This window comes from Perissodus microlepis, chromosome 19, assembly GCF_051167445.1.
Source record: "Perissodus microlepis isolate ML-2025 ecotype Zambia chromosome 19, ASM5116744v1, whole genome shotgun sequence".
In the NCBI taxonomy this organism is placed as follows: Eukaryota; Metazoa; Chordata; class Actinopteri; order Cichliformes; family Cichlidae; genus Perissodus; species Perissodus microlepis.
Window position 1 is genome coordinate 14,539,045 of NC_140479.1, and position 22,154 is coordinate 14,561,198.

General features: G+C 40.7%; 2 protein-coding genes across 2 annotated transcripts; both read left to right on the plus strand.

Annotated features, from left to right (window-relative positions):
• The first annotated feature begins 1,579 nt into the window (after positions 1 to 1,579).
• atp6v1c2 (ATPase H+ transporting V1 subunit C2) lies at positions 1,580 to 10,092 on the plus strand. Its single transcript, XM_084915673.1, has 13 exons — positions 1,580 to 1,711; positions 2,098 to 2,165; positions 3,889 to 3,971; positions 4,186 to 4,248; positions 4,418 to 4,512; positions 5,564 to 5,655; positions 5,759 to 5,854; positions 5,936 to 6,004; positions 7,284 to 7,376; positions 7,468 to 7,555; positions 7,634 to 7,731; positions 7,816 to 7,939; positions 9,710 to 10,092. The coding sequence occupies exons 1-13, from the start codon at positions 1,580 to 1,582 to the stop codon at positions 9,797 to 9,799; spliced, it is 1,191 nt and encodes a 396-aa protein (XP_084771799.1). The 3' UTR covers positions 9,800 to 10,092.
• Positions 10,093 to 15,549: 5,457 nt separating this feature from the next.
• Positions 15,550 to 17,369, plus strand: kcnf1b (potassium voltage-gated channel, subfamily F, member 1b). The gene has a single exon (XM_084915442.1). It carries the CDS (start codon positions 15,731 to 15,733, stop codon positions 17,048 to 17,050), a length of 1,320 nt encoding a protein of 439 aa, XP_084771568.1. The 5' UTR covers positions 15,550 to 15,730; the 3' UTR covers positions 17,051 to 17,369.
• Positions 17,370 to 22,154: the final 4,785 nt, after the last annotated feature.

Below are 22,154 nucleotides of genomic sequence, written 5' to 3' on the forward strand. Positions count from 1 at the left end.
AAGACAGGAGGTGGCAGATCTGTTTTCATTGAGAGTGATCAGAATGAAAAAGATTGGAAATGAGTACATCAGCGGAACAGCTTAGGTCGACTATTTTGGAGATAAAGTTAGAGAGTCGAGATGAGGGGAAAAAAGCTATAAATAGATATAAATTATGTTAAGTTTAATCCAATGTCTTCAAATCCGAGTCTTGATAATAGTTTATTGTTTTATACTCCTTCTTATACATCCCAGTTTCTCCTTTCCTTCCATTTCTGTGAAACCGTCATCCTTTTCTTACCTATTTCCCTTTGCTATATCGCCATGTTTCCTTCAATTTCTACTTGATTATATTGTTGACTTCTGTCTGAAGCTGAAAACTAAATCAATGAAAATGCTTTTTATGGCTCCTTAGCTGGAGTTTCATTTCCTTTAATGCCAAAATGTACAATCTCATAAAAATCTAGCTGTAGAGCAAAGAGTCCAGCATGTGGACTCTTTGTTTTTGTAAGAGTTTAAGCACTATACATTTCACATTTCAGTTGAATATTGTAGACTATTTTATTCTTATTCTTCTTATAGTTTTCATTTATAATTGTACATATCTAAATTATCATTTTTGCTAAATGAAATGTGATATGTTCATTGAACAGAAATGGTCGGGTCATTTATTTAACAGCGCTCCAGTGTTCAGGCTAAGGGGCTATTTCACATATACAATTGGACCGTATCATTTAAATGTTTTTAATAACATTGGCATTTTGTCCAAATTAAAAATGAGCTTGAAGAGGTTTATTTATGAGTTTATTGTCTGAGGCTCTTGAATACTTGCCTTTATATCCTCTTCCTTATATTTTTCCTCTTTTATCTTATCATGGGTGGAACTTTGAATGTTGCTTCAGTGTTTTGGGGTTTATTGTAATGCAGTAAATAACGGTTGGCTTCATTTTGGAGGATGTTGTTTATGTTTCTGGTAAGTACTTCAGCTTTTTACCTCCACTGTATATATAAGCCAAACTTCTGTTGTGAAATTAGAAATATGTAGAAGAGATTATACAGAGATTATTTGTTGGCATCAAAAAGATCATACCATTCTTGAACCGTCCGATTCATTGTAATCAGAGCTTTATGTTTATCTTTACGAATTGGACTTATGTTCTTCACGCTCATCGATCTAGTAGTCGGCCCATCCACACAAACACACACAAAAATGGCGACTATTTTGTTTTGTGCTCAGATCACCTGGAGTGATGTAACTGCTTCTGGTGACAGACAGCAGAGGACAGTGGGCTGGCTGTCAGCCAGTCTCAGGTGGAGCTGCTGCTCAGACTCTCCAACACTCACACGGGGACAGGCACAGCACGGTCATGAAGATAACCTGAAGGTAAGCCTCTGCTCTGAAAAGAGGTTCCTCTTTCCTTTATTGCATTATCAAGGCAAGAGCTGAAAGAACAAAATCCTGAGCACAGGTGAATCATGCCATTTTACAAATCGGCCTTAGAATAAGACTCTACATATTTCAGTGGTAGAGTTCATGTTATTATAAGTTTGTTTGCTCGGGATCACAGTTTGGTGCCAAAGGCAGTACCTGTGGGAAGTCATGACGGACTTTTGGCTGATTTCTGTTCCACTGGACAAAACAAGTTTAACCAGTGTAGAGAAACTAAAACGCACCATTGCCAAAACCAGCCTGGCCTCCTCCTGCTGCAAGTTCTCCATTCCAGATCTTAAGGTGAGGATGTGCATCATCTGAATGATAAAAAAAAATGATATTGTGTCTCAGCGCTAACAAAAACAAAGAGTAAGTGGCATGAGTGTGTGTTAGCTCTGTGTTTGTAGCAGTACAGGAGAGTGATGGTGTTTGGTGTCTTTCTCTGATGAAGAGGTAAAGGCTCAGGTTGCTCTCTACAGTTTGAGGCAAAATTTCCATCTGAATCGTTTCACTCAACGTGATCAATGAGCATCTTGTCTTCCAGGAAACGCATTTCCGTATCATCAAGAGTTCAGACATTAAGCAGTTTTAGATGTAGTGATTGTAAATGCAGGGTCTTATGAAGTCAGATTTATTAAACGCAGGTTGCAGTAACATTAACTGTGCTGTGTGTGCCGTGACCTCAGGTGGGAGTACTGGACAGTCTGCTCAGCGTGTCAGATGATCTTTCCAAACTCGACACGCTGACTGAAAGGTAAAAAAGCTGAATGTGCTGCTCTCAATCTGTTCCTGCTGATTAATGAATACGTTTGTCTCATTAATCATTGCATGCTGGCATTTTCATGTGCAGCTTTGTTCCTCATTAAGACCCAATGATTCTGAGCTCCTGTGCAGTCTGTGCCATGATTAATTGATGGTCAGGGGCAGCTATCGGTTAGTTTTCCCTCCTGCTTTTAAATTCACTGCTGGTGCATTTGAGCTGACACAGTGCAGACTTTAAAGAGACAGTTCACCCTAAAGTAAAATGAGTATTAAAGGTAAGAACTTAAGATACTGCGGGGAAAAATAAAACAAACAAACACAAAGAACCCCATAAATCCAACTAAAGTTAAAAATTTACTTATGCAACTGAAAAACATAAGGAAACAAACTGGGAAAAGCAGGACATGGACCAGAAGAACAGATTTAAATGCTAGGAAAAGTGAAAATCATAACAAAACTTTAATTATGACAGCAGACACTTTAGACTAGTTGCATTCATTAAAGATATGAAACCTATAATTCACTACTAAGTAATTTCTTACTAGGGAAAACAGTAAGAATTTAATTATTAGTTTTTGTCTATTGAAAAGTGAAATCTCAAATATAAGAAATGCAGTTTGAGTTACATGGAAAACATAGAACATGGAAAAAACAAAACAAAAAAACACAAAGAGGTGTGAATGTCAGTATTTTCAGGTGTTGAAATGTTGAATTGCACAATGAAAATGTAAGAAAGAACTTCATTAAGTAAAAAAGTAAGCATAACTTATGTTGCTGGTAAATGCAGCCATCTGCAACCCTGAAAACCCTGAGGATGGATGGATGGATGGGCCCTGGTGATGTCATCCACTGAAGTCTTAATATGAAGCGTGGAGCTCAGACTTTTTTGATATCATAATTTTGCCATTTAATTAAACAGTTGCACAAGCACTGGAATAATCTGGATGTGATTGTATGTGTATTACTGCTTGCAGTGAATTCATAACATAAATAACCCTCCTATCTGATTCAAATAATTACAGTTATGTACCAAATAAAGACTTTAAACTAGCCATTAAGCCCATCGAGTGATCAGGAAAGTGTTTAGATGAGAGTTGTGGACTGTTTCCCCATAGACGTTTATAGAAGCCTTTTGGCAGCCAGTGGACTCAGGCCCTGCTGGCCATTTGAAAGAATGCAGGTGCGAGGCACTTCCGTTTTGGCTTAATTTTCCAGTCCTGGAAACTACGGCCATTTATAATAGAATCTAACAGGAACACTTCTCTGTGACGGTCAGTTTCTGACTTACTGAAGAATAGAAATATGACGTATAGGCAAGCAAGCGGGTGTCCTTGAAATGCCTCAGGAAAATTTATGAAAAACTAAACTAAGTGAGCAAAATCATTGCTAAAACCGAGCTCACTCGAGCAACTGGTATAACTGCGAAGCTATATAAGAGGCTTGAAAACAGGCAACAGGCGAACCAAGGACAGAAAACAGTTACGTCACACTTGAGGAGCTCTGGACAGTGTAGAAATCTGCACAGAGACAAGTTAGGCAAACAAGCAGAGCATCAGGGGAAGTCTTTAATGCAAAAAGATTTCTTTAGTTTTATTCCTTACTTTTTCTTCAGTCTGAGATGTTTCTACATCAGCAGTTCATTGTGTGTAGCAGGACCTTTATGCAAAACATATAAACACTGTGTAATGATGGTGTTTCTCCTGTCGCCTGGTCAGTGTGATCAAAAAAACATGCCAGTGTATGAAGGAGGTGCTGGAGTCTAGTGACAAAGTGCTGGAAAATGCTTTGGCCAATGGAGGTGAGTCACACACAAACACACACGCTGAGAGTGTTAATTATCTCATAGAGAAACTGGATACAGGCCACATACACACTGCTATTAAGACTAACAGCTACTGAAAAACTCCATTAAAGGCCTGATGCTTTTACTGTAGACTAATGCTTGCAGGCGGTAGGAGAGAACAACAGCAGACCAGGCTAACCAGCATGTCTGATTACTCTCCCCCCATCAGACCACAGCAAGAACCAGAGAGCAGCCCTGTCACCCCTGAAAGCTTACCTCAAGTCTCTGAGGGGTATTTTATCTGCTCTTTGAGCTGGAGTGCAGTTCTGTGTGACTCCTATTATAAACCACATCTGTAGTATCTGCTTGATTTTTTTTTTTTTAAGACATACCAAACCCTCGGTGTGTTTAAAGTTGTGTCATTTGGATACACAACTTGTGTTTTTTCCTCTCTCTCTTAGTTGACTTGATGAACTTCATGATCAAGTTTCAGTGGGACAAAGCAAAATATCCTACATCTCTAACTCTCTCCAGTCTGGCAGAAATCATCAACAAGGTACAACCTCATAAAAAAGTGGGGATGATAATTAATGACATAAATATGACAGCAATTTATAACTAAACTCTGGTCAAGTTGATAGACACAAAAAACACAGCAAAGTCACAGTTCACATGCTAACATATTTACCTGTTAGCATACCTTCATATGCAGTTTTATATGACTGGGCGATGTTATAAAATGTTTACATTAAAAGTTACTTACATATTTTATTCATAATCTTAATGAACTGACTCACTTTTCTGATATTTGAAGCATAAAAGCAATCATTAGAAGTAAAATGCCAACATGAGGCTATAAATAAACCACAGCTAAAGATCATCACGACAAACTCTTACATTTTCATATTTTCAGGCCAGAGTTACACTAGATATTGAACAACTCTTTACACAGTGTGTCACAGAAATCCTACTAATGGCAGAGTAAACTTCACTAGATTGTAATTTCACTAAATTCAGTTACATTTAAAATGAATAAAGTAGTGCTGTCAGCTAACACGTTAATGAGCTAACCACACTAATGCGTTGACGCCATGCAGCCCCACGCACGGGGCGATATGCGCTAACTCGCTAACGGAGATTTGCCATGTTAATGCAGTTATGGCGTTAACGTCATTTTAACGAGATTAACGCTGACATCAGTAGAATAAAGATAAACTTGCAGGTTACATTGGCTTAAAATTGTTTCTGTATTTAATACATGCATTACATATTTGATGTGTGTGTGCTGTTAAAGCTAAATACTACGAGGGAGAAAAAATACTCCTAAAATTGAAAGTGAGCACTACTTTTACAGCTTCTCCTGTTTAAGCTCTGTCCACCAGAACAAGTCACTGCTGATTTTTGACATCACACTTAATTCAGACTTTGCTCCTCCACTTCAAAGTCCTCTGCTTTATTCTAATTATAAACTCTGAAAAGGCAAAAACCTCGCATTTCAGGCTAGCTTTTCCAAAGGCTGAAAACAAATTCTGAAGTAGCTACATGATTCTAGTTCCCTCTCAGAAACATGTTGCCTACCCAAGTTTTAACACCTGCATGTGTTTCAGGAAGTTTCGCAGGTGGAGGCAGAGTTAAAATCTCGTTCTGCAGCGTACAACAGTGTGAAAGCGAGCTTGCAAAACCTCGAGCACAAACTAGAGTGAGAAACATTAGTTATATTAAATAGAAATAAATCCCTACATTATCTATAGATATGCATGTATACATATCTACATACTAAAGTGGAATTTCTGTCTTTGCAGTGGCAATTTACAAACTTGCAGTCTGAATGATGTCGTGAGGAAAGAAGACCTGGTGGTCTCAGAGTACCTCACCACTCTGCTGGTAGTGGTGGCCCGGTCAGTGACACAACATGACTATGTTTTTCTGGGATAGTCTTAATATTAAAATGTTTGTTTCTGCATATTTTCTGGTCACAGAGGAAGCTACTCGCAATGGGAGAGGAGTTACGAGTCGTTGTCAAAATTTGTGGTTCCGCGGTCGAGCAGGTGAGCTGTCTTTATGCACTCTTGGCCACGAGACAAACAATTCCACTCGATCCAAGTACAAGTGCACCGGTAGCTGCTTTCAGCATCCAAAAGGTCAGGCTAAGTAACCGCAGGTGTTTCATTACCGGCAGAAAGTAAGAGTCTTTCGGCCTGGATCTGCAGCAGCGAAAAGAAAATGTCTTTTTTGACAAGTAAAATGTTAAAGTTGACATGAAAAAAAATAACTTTGTCAGAGCTGATGTGCAGGAAATAATCCAATTTCTATAAAAAATAATTTCATCCAAAACAGGAAGGGGAAATCGTGAGGGACATACCAAGTGACACAATACCAATGACAAAAATTGTATATGCATAAATAAATAGCAACTTAATGTTTCAACTCAATGTAGGGTGTCTTCCAATCACTTGTGCTCATGTTTGTTAAAATTGTTACCAACATAGGACAATCTTGCCAGGAAGAGCCACTGGGGGGGCCAGCAAATTTTGGGAGGTGGCCAGTGCCCCCTTTGCCCCCCTTGGAGGCACCCCTGATCCAAGAAATCTACTTATCACTTGTAAGACACTCTTTTGTCAGTATAAGGCCTAGACAGCTAAATTGATAATTGTTTAACTTCTAGAAAATAATACTCCACATTCCATCTTAGTTTTTGTAACATTCATACACTTACTGGCCACTATATTAGGTACAACTTGTTGTACTGGTGTAGATTCAGCAAAATGCTGGAAACATTTCTCAGAGATTTTGGTCCATATTATGGTCCATCAGCAGATGGGTACACTGTGGTCATAAAGCAATGGACGTGGTCAGCAACAGGTGTTCAGATGATACTCAGTTAGTTTGCCAAGATAATATCCCCCACACCATTACACTACCACCACAAGCCTGATGACAATGCAAGATGGATCCATGCTTTCATGTTGTTTATGCCAAATTCTGACCCTACTACTTGGATTACCTAACAAAGTGGCCGATGAGTGTTTTTCTTACAGTGAACCTGATTTTGCCCATGTAAATCCTATCAACCTGCTATTACATTGTGATCAGTCTGTTAAGGACTCATGACAAATTCCATATAATTCAATTCAGCGTTATTTATATAGCGCCAAATCACAATAACAGTTGCTTCAAGGCGCTTTATATTGGCTCAATAAACACAGACTTGAAATGAACCTGCAGCAATAAGTTCAAATGCAAGTAACAAACACTACTTGACTTACTCCTTGTTGTCTTTTACCTTGTTGCTACATCTTTTCTATTGTTGTCTTATGTGACTGTCAGGAAGCTGTATGAGAACGGAGAGGGGGGAGTCTTCTCAGTGACACTTTTCAAAAGAGCTGTGTGTGAATTCAAAGCCAAAGCCCAGGAAAGCAAGTAAGCAGGACGGTGTGACAGAAAACACCCAATATAGTCAAATCTGTGTTGTCTGTTTGAATTATCAAAGTGTAGCCTCTGGTCCACACAGGTTCTTCGTGCGGGACTACAGCTTTGATCTGGAGGAGCAGAAGCAGCGGGAGATTATGCAGCTTAGTTTTCACAAAAAGGAGCAATATGTGAGTCAAACATTACACACGCTCTCTGAAGTTTTTTTATCTTTTGGCGTTTTATTAATGCGCTTCTCTCTTTCACAGGGAATCTTTGTACGCTGGCTGAAGGTGAATTTCAGTGAAGTGTTTGTTGCCTGGATTCACTTGAAAGCATTGCGGGTGTTTGTGGAATCAGTCCTGAGGTCGGCACCTGATGACAGTGGTGATTTTTTTTTTTCGTGAAGAAGGCTCGCGATTGATTTTCATGTGATGATATTTCCTTTCAGGTATGGGTTACCTGTGAATTATCAGGCTCTTCTACTGCAGACTGACAGGAAGCACTCGAAGAAACTCAAAGAAGAACTCGCTTCACTGTTTGTGCATCTGGACCCCACCGCCAGCATTACTGATGTAAGGAGCCATAGTGTTATAATGTTGTCATTATATTAATGTAAAGCACAGACATACAGAAGATGGATGCACCAACATTAGTTGGAAAAGCCACAAATTGAGGGATTTAACTGACGACATCTTGTTTGTTGAAGCTGGGAGGGACCATATATGGATGAAAGTATGAAGTTGTCATCTAATGCTGGCCTCGTCAGTTGTGTGCTACATAGGTTTATCACACAGACACAGATATCTGAAAATTAGTGGAAGGAATGACCTGGGCCATTTTGTACAGTATTCATTGTGCTGTCTTTTGCAAACATACCCATGATACTTTCCTTAGTAAAAGATGAAATGTCCACCTTAATGTTGTTCTTTAAAAAAACTGTTAACACTAATGGGAAACATTATGGTGTATCCAAGTGAAGCTTTTGTGTGACTCAGTAAATCAAACAGAGCCTCAAAAGGATGAGTTTGGGTAGAGTTAGGCTGCAAGGTGGCTCAACAACTGTGGCCAGGTTAAATCAGCTTATCAAATAGATATGTAGGAGAATCTGATCTGCACTGTGTCACAGATGAGCTCATTTGCTGGGAGTGCTCGACTTGATGGCCTGCCTGAACTAATCCTGATAAACTAAAAATGAGCTTTTTGCAGGTAGACATTATTTAAAAATTTCAAACCTTATTTTTTTCAACAATATGCAATCTCATAACTATTTAATTTGATTGGAAACTTGCTGTAGGTTACTTTTTAAATAAGAGTGTTTCTACAAAAGTAGCACAGACAGAAGTATGAGATTTCATTTTTGAACAGTGGAACATTGGTAGTGTACTCTTGGACCCCTTTTAACTGTTGTAGCAGCTTTTACTTCTCTGGGTTTGACTGTAAGCACTTTCCTCAATGTGCAGTTATTTTGCTGCTTGGTGATGTAAAATGTTAATTTTTACCTGTTTTTCATGTAGCCTGTTTATTTTTTAGGTTAAAAATATTAAACATTTTGAAATCAAGACTCAAGCAACAACAAATAACTTAGAGCTAAATGTTTTCACAAATTAATTGTGCATGATGTGCATCTGCTGCAGGCAGGATTTGGATGCAAATGCAGAAACACAGGAGACAGGAATAAAGTCAAACACAGGTTTAATGCTGCACTTATACAAAATAGAAAATAAAAGCTGGACAGGAATGAGAAATCCAATAACTAGTGAAACAGAGCAGGGCCACACACAGAACCATGAGGGAGAACAAAACGAAGACCCCACACAAATTGAAGGAACATAGATACAAGGTGATTAATGCAAACAAGAGACACCTGGGAGGACAGCTGAACCCAACTGAGGCAACGAGACAAGGGATGTGAAACTTAATACAAAGCACAAGAGTAATAAAATAAAACAGGAAGTAACTAAACACTGGAACAAACTAAGAAATAAACTGAAGATATTTATCAACAGCAGAACCCAAATGACCAAAAAACAGCAACAGACCCAAGAACATGACAGAATTATTGCAAATAGTTTATTGGGTAAAAATGGCATCGTTATATAAGACCAGTGACAGACCAACAAGTGAAGTGCTTTCCCAGATTGCTGATGTCTGAGTGAGGAAGAACCTGTCAGCAGTCAGCAGGAAATAACATATCTCTCAGTCAAGTTCACTCGTGACCTTCGAGACAACAGAGAGAAAAAGGAAATAATAATAAAAACATACAAACTCAAGCTGAATTTAGTGAAATACTGCTGCTGGTTCAGTGTGTGTGTGACTGTTTTCTGTGTCTGATCTGCAAACAGGTGAGCTGTGACATCCCAGGACTCTGTCAGCAGGAGTACTTCTCCTACATCTGCTTTCATATCAGCAACAACGTGTTGGACATCAGCTAGCTGTCAACAGCAAGACTGAAAGAGCAAGCACCCACAAGCTGTGGTTTGTTCCCATTCAGTCACTCACAGCCAGAAACATAAAGACCCCGATCGCTAAAATAAAATCGGAGAATATAAATATATTGTTTTCAACATTTCCCTTAAAGGAGAAAGATGTAAGGTGTAAATACAGGAAGGTGTAAATAATCCTTGGGTTGTCTTCACCACAAAGCAAGCTGCACGTGTCCTGTGTTTGTCATGTGCTGCGCGTGGAATTGTGGAAAACCTTAAAACGTGTAATATCAGAGGGATTTTTTTTTCAGGGATTCATTTTAAAAGTATATGTACTGTAAATATTAATGTCGGCTTCAAACATTTTAGGTGAGCACATTATTTCTAGAAATCTTACAGCATGCACAAATAAAATGGATTTCTTCATTCACCATTGCCTGTTATTCTGCAAGACAGCCTAATACATTTAGAAATGCATTATCCAGAGAATGGATTCATGAATCTGTATAGAAACATCACTTGTGACCCAATTTAGATCAGAATGTTCATGTGTTACAAGTCTCAAAATCTTAAAGTGGGGCCGCTCTGCTCATTTTCAACTCCATAGTGTTTTTTCTGGATTCTATTGGAGGTTATGTATCAGAATTTCTGGAGCGGGACCACGCCTCCAAACACGCTCCTTCCGGTTGTCATCTATATAGGTTCCCCCCAGTTCTGCAAGCTGTTCATTGTCGTTTACGTGCAAACAGGGTCCATTCTCGGCGAATACCTTTAAAAACGGCTCATCTCTTAGGAGTAACGTAATTTTACTCCGGCGGCGCTTCCAAAAAACTGAATGCTGAGGACCTTCTAGCAGTTTTCTTGCCACCCGACATACGGTCTGCTACGTCCATCCATCCAGTCGGTTTATCTCCGCTAAGTCCAGTCATGAAGTAACTCCGGCCGCCCGCCACTTCAGCGAAAACCAGCGAGGTCGCCCGCCAGCAGAACTCACAGCTCCTCTCGTGTTGCTCCGAAACGGGTCACAGGCCGGGCGAGTTAGCCGTCAGCGCCGAACCCACGCTTCCAAACAAATCGCAGCTCCAACAGCTCCACCCACCCGCCAGCGCCAGGTAGCGCCGTCGTGATGTTTCCATCCCTCCTTTTGCTAAATGCTTATGCAAGTTGGCACTGGGTTGCCCAAACTCCGCAGCAAACGTGGGCAACGAGTTGCCAGGTTTGAAGCCACTCATCCCTCCTCTGCTAAACTTTGCAGCAAACCTTGGCACTGAGTTGCCAGGTTCCCAACCTCTCATCTGCTGAACTCTGCAGCAAATGTTGGCACAGAGTTGCCAGATTCTTGGCCACTCAACCCTCTTCTGCTAAACTCTGCAGCAAACATCTCACTGGGTTGCCAGCCTCTCAGCCACTTATCCCTCCTCCGCAAAATTCTGCAGCAAACCTGGCACCGAGTTGCCAGGTTCCCAACCTCTCATCTGCTAAACTCTGCAATAAACCTTTCGACACCGGGTTGCCAGGTTCTCAGCCACCCATCCATCCTTCGCAAATTTCTGCAGCTAACCTCGGCACGGGGTTGCCAAGTTCCTTTCTCCTTCGTTCGCAAAAGCAGCAGCAAGCTTTTCGACCATCGGGTTGCCAAGTTCCTTTCTCCTTCGTTCGCAAAAGCAGCAGCAAGCTTTTCGACCATCGGGTTGCCAGTTTCTCAGCATAGTTGAGGGGAAAAAAAGGGGGCACAGAGTTGCCAGTACTCCTTCCCTCCGTAGCAAATGCAGCATGCTTCGGCAGTTTCCAGGTTCACTGCCTCTTCCCTCCTCGGCTAAACTCCATAGCAAATGTTGGCACCGGGTTGCCAGGTTCCTTTATCCCTCATTCGTGAAAGCAGCAGCAGCTTTTCTGCCATCGGATTGGCAGTTGTCTGCATAGACAAATAAACAAAAAGGCACCAGGTTGCCAGGTTTTCCTTCATCCCCCATTTGCATGCAGCATCTAGCTTCCCTACTACCGAACTGCCAGTTTCTCCGCTTCTATCATTGCAAGAAGCAGCAAACCCTTCTAGCACAGTGGTGTCAGGTTCTTGCTATATCTGCCATGTGCAAACCGCAGTGACAAGCTTCTTACCCCTGAGTTGCCAGTTCCTGTCCATCCATCATGGCTAGAGAATCCTTCAAGCTGGTTCCTTCTATATCCATCATTCGTAATCACAGCAGCAATCTTCTTCCACCACGTTGCCAGTTTCTCTGCATCCGTTATTGCAAAGCAGTAGTAAACCCTTCTGGCACCGAGATGCCAGGTTCTCTCCTTATCCCTCATTCGCAAATGCAACAGCATGCTTTCTGCACCGCAATGCCAGTTTCGCTGCCATCTGTCCTGCCTTAGCAAAGGAAAGGTGAACCTTCATGGTACCGAGATGCCAGGTTCTGTCCTCTATCGCTCCTTTTAAGACATCTAAACTGCGTCGTGCGCATAATTCTTCATGGCGTCCCTTCACTTCTCATGTGCTTTCACTAGCATCATCAGGCATTCACCCTCGATACAATCATTCAAGACTGCTCTCTAAGTCGACTCATGGTTCTGACTGCATCTGAACGGCTTATCATCTCCCACGAAGTCCAGTGGACTCGCATTCTGCTCTCTCGATTTTGGGGGGTTATTATTTTCCTCTAATCAGTCTTTCAATTCATCAACTCTTCCCGAGGTGGTGCTGTCACTTCTGTTAATTCAGAAATCAGCTCAGTCGTTATTGCTACCATATCTGAAGCAATTAACCAGCTAAGCACCCCCTCTCCATCTTCTACTCAAAGACACGCTCACAAGCTTTTCGAGCCACCAAGCCCTACCTCAAATCTCAAATCCAGCATTCTTCTCTGTCAGAGGTTCAGCTCAAAGTCGAGCCACGTCGCTACCCGATCGAAGGTTCCCCTCATTCATCCATTAAGATTTCTGTTGTTTGCAACTTCCTTTGATCTCTTCTCCTGCCATTCCTTCCAAATTGTCCGAGCTCATCCACTCCACACCACGGAACGACGTTCGCTCTCCGTGTGCTCGTCTTTGTCCTCTTCTCCTTCTCTCTCCCCAACCGGTTGCGGCAGATGGCCACCCCTCCCTGAGCCTGGTTCTGCCGGAGGTTTCTTCCTGTTAAAAGAGTTTTTCCTTCCCACTGTCGCCAAAAGTGCTTGGTCACAGTGGGTCATATGATTGTTGGGTTTTCCTCTAGACATCATTGCAGGGTCTCGAGGTGTCTGTCACTGTGGCTCAGTGCTGTATAAATAAGTCGAATCGAAAAATCTAATTATTCCGCTGACGTCTTCGACCTTCGTATCGCACAGTTATTACTGCTTCTAGGGGATGCCTTCTTTGGGGATCTGCCAGGCCCGGGAGCCGTTGCCAGTCCCCTTCAAGGCCTTCCCCAAACCGCAGCTCAATTCATGTCCAAGCATTCACCTTTACCTACTAAAACGCTGTCAAACCTAAAATGACGACGTGGGCCCAGCTAGTGAAATAAAGTACTTTTGCATGATTCACAGTTCACACCTATGCTATATCAGGCCTTGGTGCAGCTTCTTAGATCCTCCCCCCTTTTACAACTCCCCCTTTTTTTTTTCTTTTTTTTTTTTTTTTTAAACCATCTTTTTTCTCACTCGTTGCCTTTCATAAATAGAAACTTTGATAGCAGGTGAGTGAGGCTGCTGTGTTCAGAGCCAGATCTGTGTGCCTGAAATGACCATATTTGGAATTTCCCCTCAGTGATATCACACAAATACAAGGGTGAGAAAAGAGCTCCTTTTGCCATTCACTATGAATATCCACTACTGGAACTGTACATGTATCTAAAAACAATAAAGAAAAGCAAAACAGGTTCACTTTGAAAGTAGTCACCATCTTGTAACAACCCACGGGCAGGGATAGCTCAGTAGGTAGAGTGGTCAATATTCAGTAATATTTCTAATCAGTATTTATTTATTTATTTTTTAATTAGCCAGTGTGTGTGTGTGTGTGTGTGTGTGTATGTATGTATATATATATATATATATATATATATATATATATATATATTTTTTTTTTTTTTTTTTTTTATAGTCTGTACAATCACCAGGTGGTGTTGCCAATTAAAGCAGTACTGACATTTTTGCAATAACAACATGCAGCGTGTGGAAAAACACTAATTAGATTTTCTTAGGCTTTAAGGTGGGCTGGGATCAAGTGCTTAACAGACATCTGCAGCCAACTCTGCTCAACAGCTGGAGACCAGTGGTGCATTTTCCAATACTATCATTCTGTTTAGTATGTTGACTGATTTTGTATGGTTTACTAAGATTTCATATGCCCCAGTAGCAAATATGTGAAATGCAATATGCCAGCAATTGCTAAGATGCCAAGATATCCTAATGCATCTGGTTGCATTTAGCAGTATGCACGCCCACAAGTTTTTCCTCTGATATAAATAATATCTGATCCATGTGTTGCCTAATACAAGATTACGTTTGGGGATTCAGTATCGTCTGTGATGCAGAAGGTAAATTTTGTGCTGCAACAGGTATGAGAAGGTAAACATTCAGTGTGGATTAAATATGAAGTTTGTCATAATTGTATGCATACTACAGCAGCGTGCACCTCTGCAGTAGTGATAATAAAGAGGATCTTTGCATGTATTTAATGTGTTAATAAGAAGAAAGATTAGATGACATCCTGACTGAAAGAGAACACACAGTCTATATGTATATGTACACGCCAGGAAGTGGGATAATAAGGTGTGGGTAAACTCAACTGAAACAATATCAAGGATGACAAAAGAACAGTGAAGAGAAGTAAAAATACAAAACACCACACAAGGAGCTAAAATTTGAAATAGAGAAGTCTCCTTCGTTTGGTTTACACCTGTAAAAGGAAAACACTCATGAGCACAGGGAAGGTAAAAACCTATACACATACAACAGAAACCAAGAATCACCTGCAGGCACCGCAATAATCTCAGCTCATGTTGGCACCTTGTAATCAGAGTAAGGACTTACCAGCTTCTGAAACTGAGATTTGGAGTTTACATGCACAGTGTAACTTATACTAAGGAAAAAACTCAACCGCAAAGTTACTCGAATGGATACGAGTCCACTAGCAGACCTCACCTATGGAAGATACTGTTTTTTGTTATTGATTAATTAATTGATCGGTTTTTGCAGTCAATCACAAAGACAAAAACATTAGGATCATGAAAAAATATAGCTAAAGTCCATATTGAGTAGATTTAAATACAAAGTGCTTCCTTAAAGTGGCATAAACTGTAAATAGTCAAGTGAAAGTGATACAAAAAAATAAAAATTGTGCTTAAATGAAATACTTGAGTAAATGTATTCAGTAACTTTCTACAGTTGAATTGTTATTCAGTACATGGTCACCAGAGAGTGCACTGTCTCTGCTGTGTGCATCAACCATTTTATCTGATGTCTGATATAAATCATATCTGATCCGCATGTTTCCTGCTGTAAGATTACCTTTGGAGACAGTACAGGAGCTGATTGGTGGATTAATTCCACTCTATGATGCACAGTGTGGAAATGTTAAATTTAGAAAAGTATCAAGTGAAGAATAAGGATATAAAGCCATTATGCACAGTTTGTGTGTTTAATAGTTAATTGTGTTGTTTAATTGTTTCTGAGCTTTCTTTAGGGCTAAAAGCTTTACTGAATTACTGCAGTGATAAAAGGGAGGCCTGCGATAGAGATGATAGGTGTTGAGGTTGTTCTCTCTTAGTCCGTGTGTGTGAAAGAGAGAGAGCGAGAGAGAGAGCGCGCGTTAGAAAAAGCTGGCTGCTCTAACTCTGCCATTCAGTGCACCAAACAGTCTGGAAGAGAAGCATTTTACGCGCAAGCCATCATGGGCATTAACTCCGGTTAGTGAGCTTCATTTTTGCATTTTAGGATCAACAAGTATCGATCAGTTGATAAGATGTGGACAGTTCCGAAGCCAAACTACAGAGCTGGTTTGTGCGCCGAAGGGGAGATTGCTGTGAACATCGGCGGAGTCAGAGTGGTGCTTTTCGGGGATGTTTTGAACCGCTACCCGGAGAGCAGACTGGCTGAGTTGGTGAACTGCTCAACTCAGAATTCCGAACTTATCTCGACACTTTGCGATGACTTCGATCCGGGCAGAAAGGAGTTTTACTTTGATCGAGATCCCGACGCGTTCAAGTGCATCATCGACGTTTATTACTTTGATGAAATCCACATCAAACGCGGCATTTGCCCCATCTGCTTCATCAAAGAGATGGAGTTTTGGAAAATAGACCAAAATGTTTTAGATGAATGCTGTAAAAGTTACTTAAGTGAGAAGGAGGAAGAGCTGAAAGAAATTGCAAACAAAGTTAAAGTCATTTTGGAGGATATGGAGGTGGATCAGTGCATCACGCGCACCCAGCGTTGCCAGAGGTTCCTTTGGAGGCTGATGGAGAAGCCGGATTCCTCTTTGCCGGCGCGCATCATTGCTATCGCATCCTTCCTTTTCATCTTGGTCTCGGCAGTGGTGATGTGTGTGGGGACCATCCCGGAGCTCCAGGTGATGGACGCTGAAGGGAAACTGGTGGAGCATCCGACTCTGGAGGCGATCGAGACGGTGTGCATGTTGTGGTTCACCACGGAATTCTTTCTGCGCCTCGCCTCGTCACCAAACAAGCTGCGCTTTGCGCTCTCCATCATGAACATCATAGACTTTATGGCCATCATGCCTTTCTACGTGGTCCTGGCCCTGACTTACCTCGGCACCACATCCATCATGGAGCTGGCAAACGTACAGCAAGCTGTCCAGGCCCTCCGCATCATGCGCATCGCGCGTATTTTCAAGTTGGCGCGCCACTCCTCTGGACTGCAAACTCTGACTTACGCGCTGAAGAACAGCCTCAAAGAGCTGGGGCTGCTGCTTATGTATATGGGCGTGGGCATCTTCGTGTTCTCAGCGCTGGCCTACACTATGGAGCAAAGCCACCCGGAGACTTTATTCCGGAGCATCCCGCAATCTTTTTGGTGGGCCATCATCACAATGACCACAGTGGGCTATGGCGATATCTACCCCAAAACCACTCTGGGCAAGTGCAACGCAGCCGTGAGCTTTCTGTGCGGGGTGATAGCCATCGCGCTGCCCATCCACCCCATCATTAACAACTTTGTCATCTTCTACAACAAGCAGAAAGTTCTGGAGACAGCGGCGAAGCATGAAGTGGAGCTGATGGAGCTAAAGTCCGGCAAGGAGACGCGCAGGAGAAATAGCTATTAGGAGAAAGGAAAACTCTGAGAAGAAAAAAGAAAGAAAGACTGAAACAGGAATTTATTAACTGAGGTGTGACCGAAACATAAGATTAAAGAAAAAAACAAAACAATTAATTCGTTATATTTAGTAAATATATCAAAGGCCCCCAGATAATTCTTTTTTTATGAACTCAACGCCTATACAGAGTAACATAATTGTCTTTAGTCCTCTGTCGCTTTGTTTGGGCCATTTTCAATGTGTTGCTTTCGCTTGTGGCCCGTTTATCTCCTTTTGTCATTGTGAAGATTGTTGTCACAGAATTAAAGCTTCTGCATGTGAAAAAATATTGTGCATGTCCTCAGAAAATCATTACATCAATATGAATGAGAATAAAGGCAAATCAGTTCGTTATACACTCAGTTTAGCTAAATACCAGCATGACAAACAATTAGATTTTTTTTTTTTCTCTGGGAGAATAATTAGATTTATAAAAGGACCATAGAAAATTTGTACCTATTTATCTTACAGTTTGGTACCTTGTACCTTTTTCCTGAGGGCATCGACTCATGTTCTTTACAAAGGATGTGATTTTTATCCTTAGAGATTTTCAGACTGCTTTATCACTGACCCTTCAAATATCTCCTGGAGGGAGCAGTTCAATTATCTTTCCAGCCCTTTTAATCCAATTTTGAATTTGGGATCTGAGCTTGGTATAAAGGTTACCAAAGCCTGTAGTAATGCTATAAAATACAATAGATTCAACAGTTGCCCTATAAAATAGTAACACAATGCATTTATCCATGCTATGGACCCTGAGTCTTCTCAATAAATGCAAGCGCTGACTAATTCATGCACACACATACAACCCACTGTAACTGACAATCAAAGTGTACAGCTAGATACTTAAATGCTGTCACCTGTTCAGCCTTTTCTTTGCTAATTAAAGTCAGACTGTGATCTCTAACAGATCTTGGAACAAAGATACCTTTCTCGGTTTTCTATTCATTTAAACATCAGGCTGTGCTTCTTACACCAATCCTTTCAATCTAATTTCTGTAAATAGCAATATTTGAATCTTTGGTTAACAGACTAAGAATGACCATATCACCAGAAAATATAATCACATTAGTATACTGATTTCTACAGCTGTTTGCAATTTGTGTAAATCAAAGTTAAAATGTGAACCTGTTCTTTAATAGAAGTCATTTTAGTTCATGGGCTGCATCCAGCACAGTGTAATTTCATTTTACAACCTCAAAAACCTCCAATTCTCCCCCTTTCTTTTACTGTAAAGCAGTACATTTTGAAAACATTCACATTTCAAGAGCCATCAAACACCTGATAAAGAGCGTGATAGGAAAAAAATAGGGAAGAAAGATAAAGCAATAAATCTGAGCTTTTCCACGTTTAGTCAGTTTACCGAGGCATGGCACAGCCCATTGGAGCGGTGATCTCACCTCAGTGCTGAATGGCAAGTAATGGTTAAAATCTTTGCCAGCGAGAAGGATCGAAAACTGACAATGACTCAGACCTCTGACTCAGATCAAAATTGGATGACCACTCTCATGATGGATCGATTTTTCAGGATCTGCAACACAATGCTCCTTGATGCAAAATAGAAGAAGTCCAAAATTGCTGCCTGGTTCTCTGCAATTTTTGCCATTTGCTAAACTATTCAGTGGCCTGAAATGATGGGCTATTTATGACTGTAGGTTTGACACCTGTTTTAAATGGACAGTTTATCACCAAAAGTCAAATTCACATATCTTCCTCTGGCCTGTGCTGCTAGATCATTTTAGTGTTCGTGTCACAGCTCTGGGGACATATGGTTTTAATATAGTGCTTTTCTACTTTACTTGAGAACTAAAAGCTTTTTATACAACATATGTTATTCATCCTTTCATACAAGCATTTGTTTTTCTACACCTAAGCACTTTCTATCTAATCTCACACACATATGGAAAACAGCTTGAGGTTCAGTCCCAAGGATACAACCAGGAATAGAACCACTCTACCTCCTGACCTCCAGCCACCCCAAAAGAACAAAAAAAAAAAAGAATGGAAAACACATTAAAAAATTATACATTACTTTACATTTGATACTGGTGCTCAGGTGACCTTTTAAATATATTTTTAAATAACTAGAATAAAAACAGAACTTGGTTTTCATGAGTCAGGTCATGATTTCTGAAAAGAGAAATTTCTGGGTTTTTCAAAACGTATTTCTTTGATGTCTCGAGCAGTAAAAGGGAAGTATTATTTAGTTCCATTATATTCCATTATATGTCAGTAGTAGCAAGACTGTGTGCTTGTGTGTGAATGACAGGGAGACACATGTAATAGTGAAGCTGGGAAGACCAGAGATAGTGAATGTGGATGAGTTTAAATAACTGGGGTCAACTGAGTAGTGAAGAAGAAAGGTGGAGAAGAGAGTGCAGACAGAGTGTAGTGGGTGGAGACGAGTGTCAGGGGTGATTTGTGACAGAAGGATAGCAGCAAGAGGGAAAGAGGAGGTTTACAATAGTGAGACTTTTAGTTAAGACTGGATCAGTTCTGTGTGTTGTGTTTGTCAATCTTACATGACTTTATTTATGTAGTCGATTAGATGTATAAAATTGCTTGTTTTACTCACTTCGCAGGGACATAAATCTCCTTTTCTGGATGAAAAATTGAATTCATAGTGCAAATAATTTTTAAGCCCTATACAATATTTTTTAAGGTTTCACCTGAAGCAAACGTTCCTACATTCTGTCACTAACAGCTCAACAACTTTGCTGCAAAACCAAACAACCGCAGGCTCCACAGATCAGAGATACTCGGGAGAATTTTGAAATAAAATTTCTCCCTCTGTTCGATCACCAGGCTAGAGTGAGACTTGAAAAGCTCCAGTAAATAACATCCCTTTAACAATGAGTCAGTAAAGACTGATGTTACAGAGCCTGTTCTAAAAATTCTCAACAGCAACTCGAAATGTCCAGATTTGATGCAACAGAAATGAAGCACAACAAATGCTGCATCCATTTCAATCGTAGTGGGCTGCCTCTTCACTCAATGAAGGCTGTGTTGTAATTACACATATGGCCTTGTCACGTTGCAGGGGCTGACAGGATGGAAAGGGAGGCTTTTAATTAATTTTCATGCAAACTAGGTCTGCCCAACTCACGGGTAAAATGAATCAGTTTTGCAGGAGAAACAGTCCTGGTTTAAAGATGGTCTGGTAGCATGCTTGCAGTGTTGGATAAAGTAATTGTAGATGAATAAATTCTTGTAGCTTGGCCCAGATACAAGAACTGGAAACAAGAGTATAAACAAAAGATGGTGTGTAAAGTACTGACAGATTGTATATGAAATATACAGACTCAGTTTTTGGGTGTGAAAAATGGCTTAAACTTAAATTCTTTTTCATGTCCAGTATGTCCAACTGTATTTATCTATCTATAGATAGATCCATCTATCCAACATAGAGTGCTACTGCCTGAGTGTGCAGTGCCCCTCAGTCCCTCAAACTTTCCCTAGATAGAGACTGTTAGAATCAAAATCAAGGAAAATCATGATGTGGGTGGTGACTATGTCCATCATTTATGTACAATCTTTATTTATGTGTTTAGTTCGTCTGTTTTGATTTTTAAGAGTGAGGACTGAAATGCAGGACACATGAGGCATACAAACACAATAAAAAGGATGTTTTGATAGCTGATGGAAGCTTACTACCTGGCACACAAAGTCCACTGGACTGAGTCAAGAAAAACAGAAATCCAAAAGTACACAAATACACAAAAGAGCAAAGGGAACACAAAGAGTGCACGTGCACAATTCAAAGAAGTCAGACCAAACAAATAATGTGTTGGAAAAACAGAGGAAAGGTTTAATCCTTAAAACGTCCACACAAAATATGTTTCAACATTCATACTGACATCTTTTGGTGACATGGCTCCAAGTGTATAAGCATTGAAAGCCTCCCAAGTGAAACATATTCAGTAAAAGTATATCACATAGTTTCTGTGCATTTGAACCACAACAGGGGTATCTCTGCAAACTGGCACATCCATTCACACAGATTACACACACAGAGTAGCAGAGATGCCAAAAATGATGAAGTAAGGAAAGTTTAACAGAACAAAATTGCAAAATTAAGGTTCTAAAAATGCACGCCTCTGAGACCTTGACAAATTTTTCTGCTGATTTCTAAACAATCCTACAGCTGCTGCTTTTAAGCTCCCATTGTTTGTTTCTTCCTGCAGGCATGCACAGGAAATATAACAATAACTGCTTGATTAGCCAGACCCGAAAAATGCTTTACCACTGAGAGTGGGTGCAGGATATGTGCAGGAACGGGTCAGTATTTTCTGTGATATAAATCAATGAAACTGTTGATCCTGTGTGTGTGTCTGTCTAGCTGTGTGTGCCTTTGTGTACATCTAGCTGCCTGTCTGGATCTTCATCTCCATGCTGGTCTTTAAGTTTTCCGTGCTTATCTCTCCTTGTGCATTGCATTTGACACGAAACAGTGCAGTGGTCTGTTAGAAACTGCCATCCCCGCTGGGAAAACACTTCAAAGTAAAGCTACATACACCCACACACACACACTGAGTGCTGAAAATCACCCCACCCCACCCGCTGTTCCTCTCCGTCTCCTTCTCACTCCACTGTCCTGCCTCCACCTCCTCATCCTCCGTCTCAGATGATGATCTGTCAGCTTCACTGGCTCAGAGAGCACTATGTAAAATGTTTGTGCTGTCGTGTTTTCAGGGCGTGTGACTCAAAAGTTTGCACCTTCAGATTTTTTCTAAATGTGTGCTGGAGGTAAATTTTTAACTGTTCATCACATAGTGTGTGTGTGTAAGGATGAAGGGAAATTGATATTACTTAGCTGACTTCAGCCAAATATAGCACTTAATATGTTATGCATCAGCAACCATTACAGATGACTCAGTCTCACTCCCACCGCATGGCAGGGACACATTCAGGTTTGATTTACAAGCTGCTGACCAGAGTCTGCAGCGACCTTCAAAGGTGGATCAGAAAATCTGCTCTAAACAGGAGGATATAATTCATCTATTTCCCCTCAGATATGTTTGATCATTGGCAACCTGTAAACAAACATCAGAGACTCAAGAGCCTCCTTATCGAA

Bases quoted from the DNA above. Each gene is read 5' to 3' on its own strand.
- atp6v1c2 (XM_084915673.1), top strand. From the start codon at position 1,580: ATGACGGACTTTTGGCTGATTTCTGTTCCACTGGACAAAACAAGTTTA. The intron at 1,712-2,097 runs GTGAGGATGTGC...CCGTGACCTCAG, and splicing joins TCTCCATTCCAGATCTTAAG to GTGGGAGTACTGGACAGTCT. The intron at 2,166-3,888 runs GTAAAAAAGCTG...TCGCCTGGTCAG, and splicing joins CTCGACACGCTGACTGAAAG to TGTGATCAAAAAAACATGCC.
- kcnf1b (XM_084915442.1), top strand. From the start codon at position 15,731: ATGTGGACAGTTCCGAAGCCAAACTACAGAGCTGGTTTGTGCGCCGAA.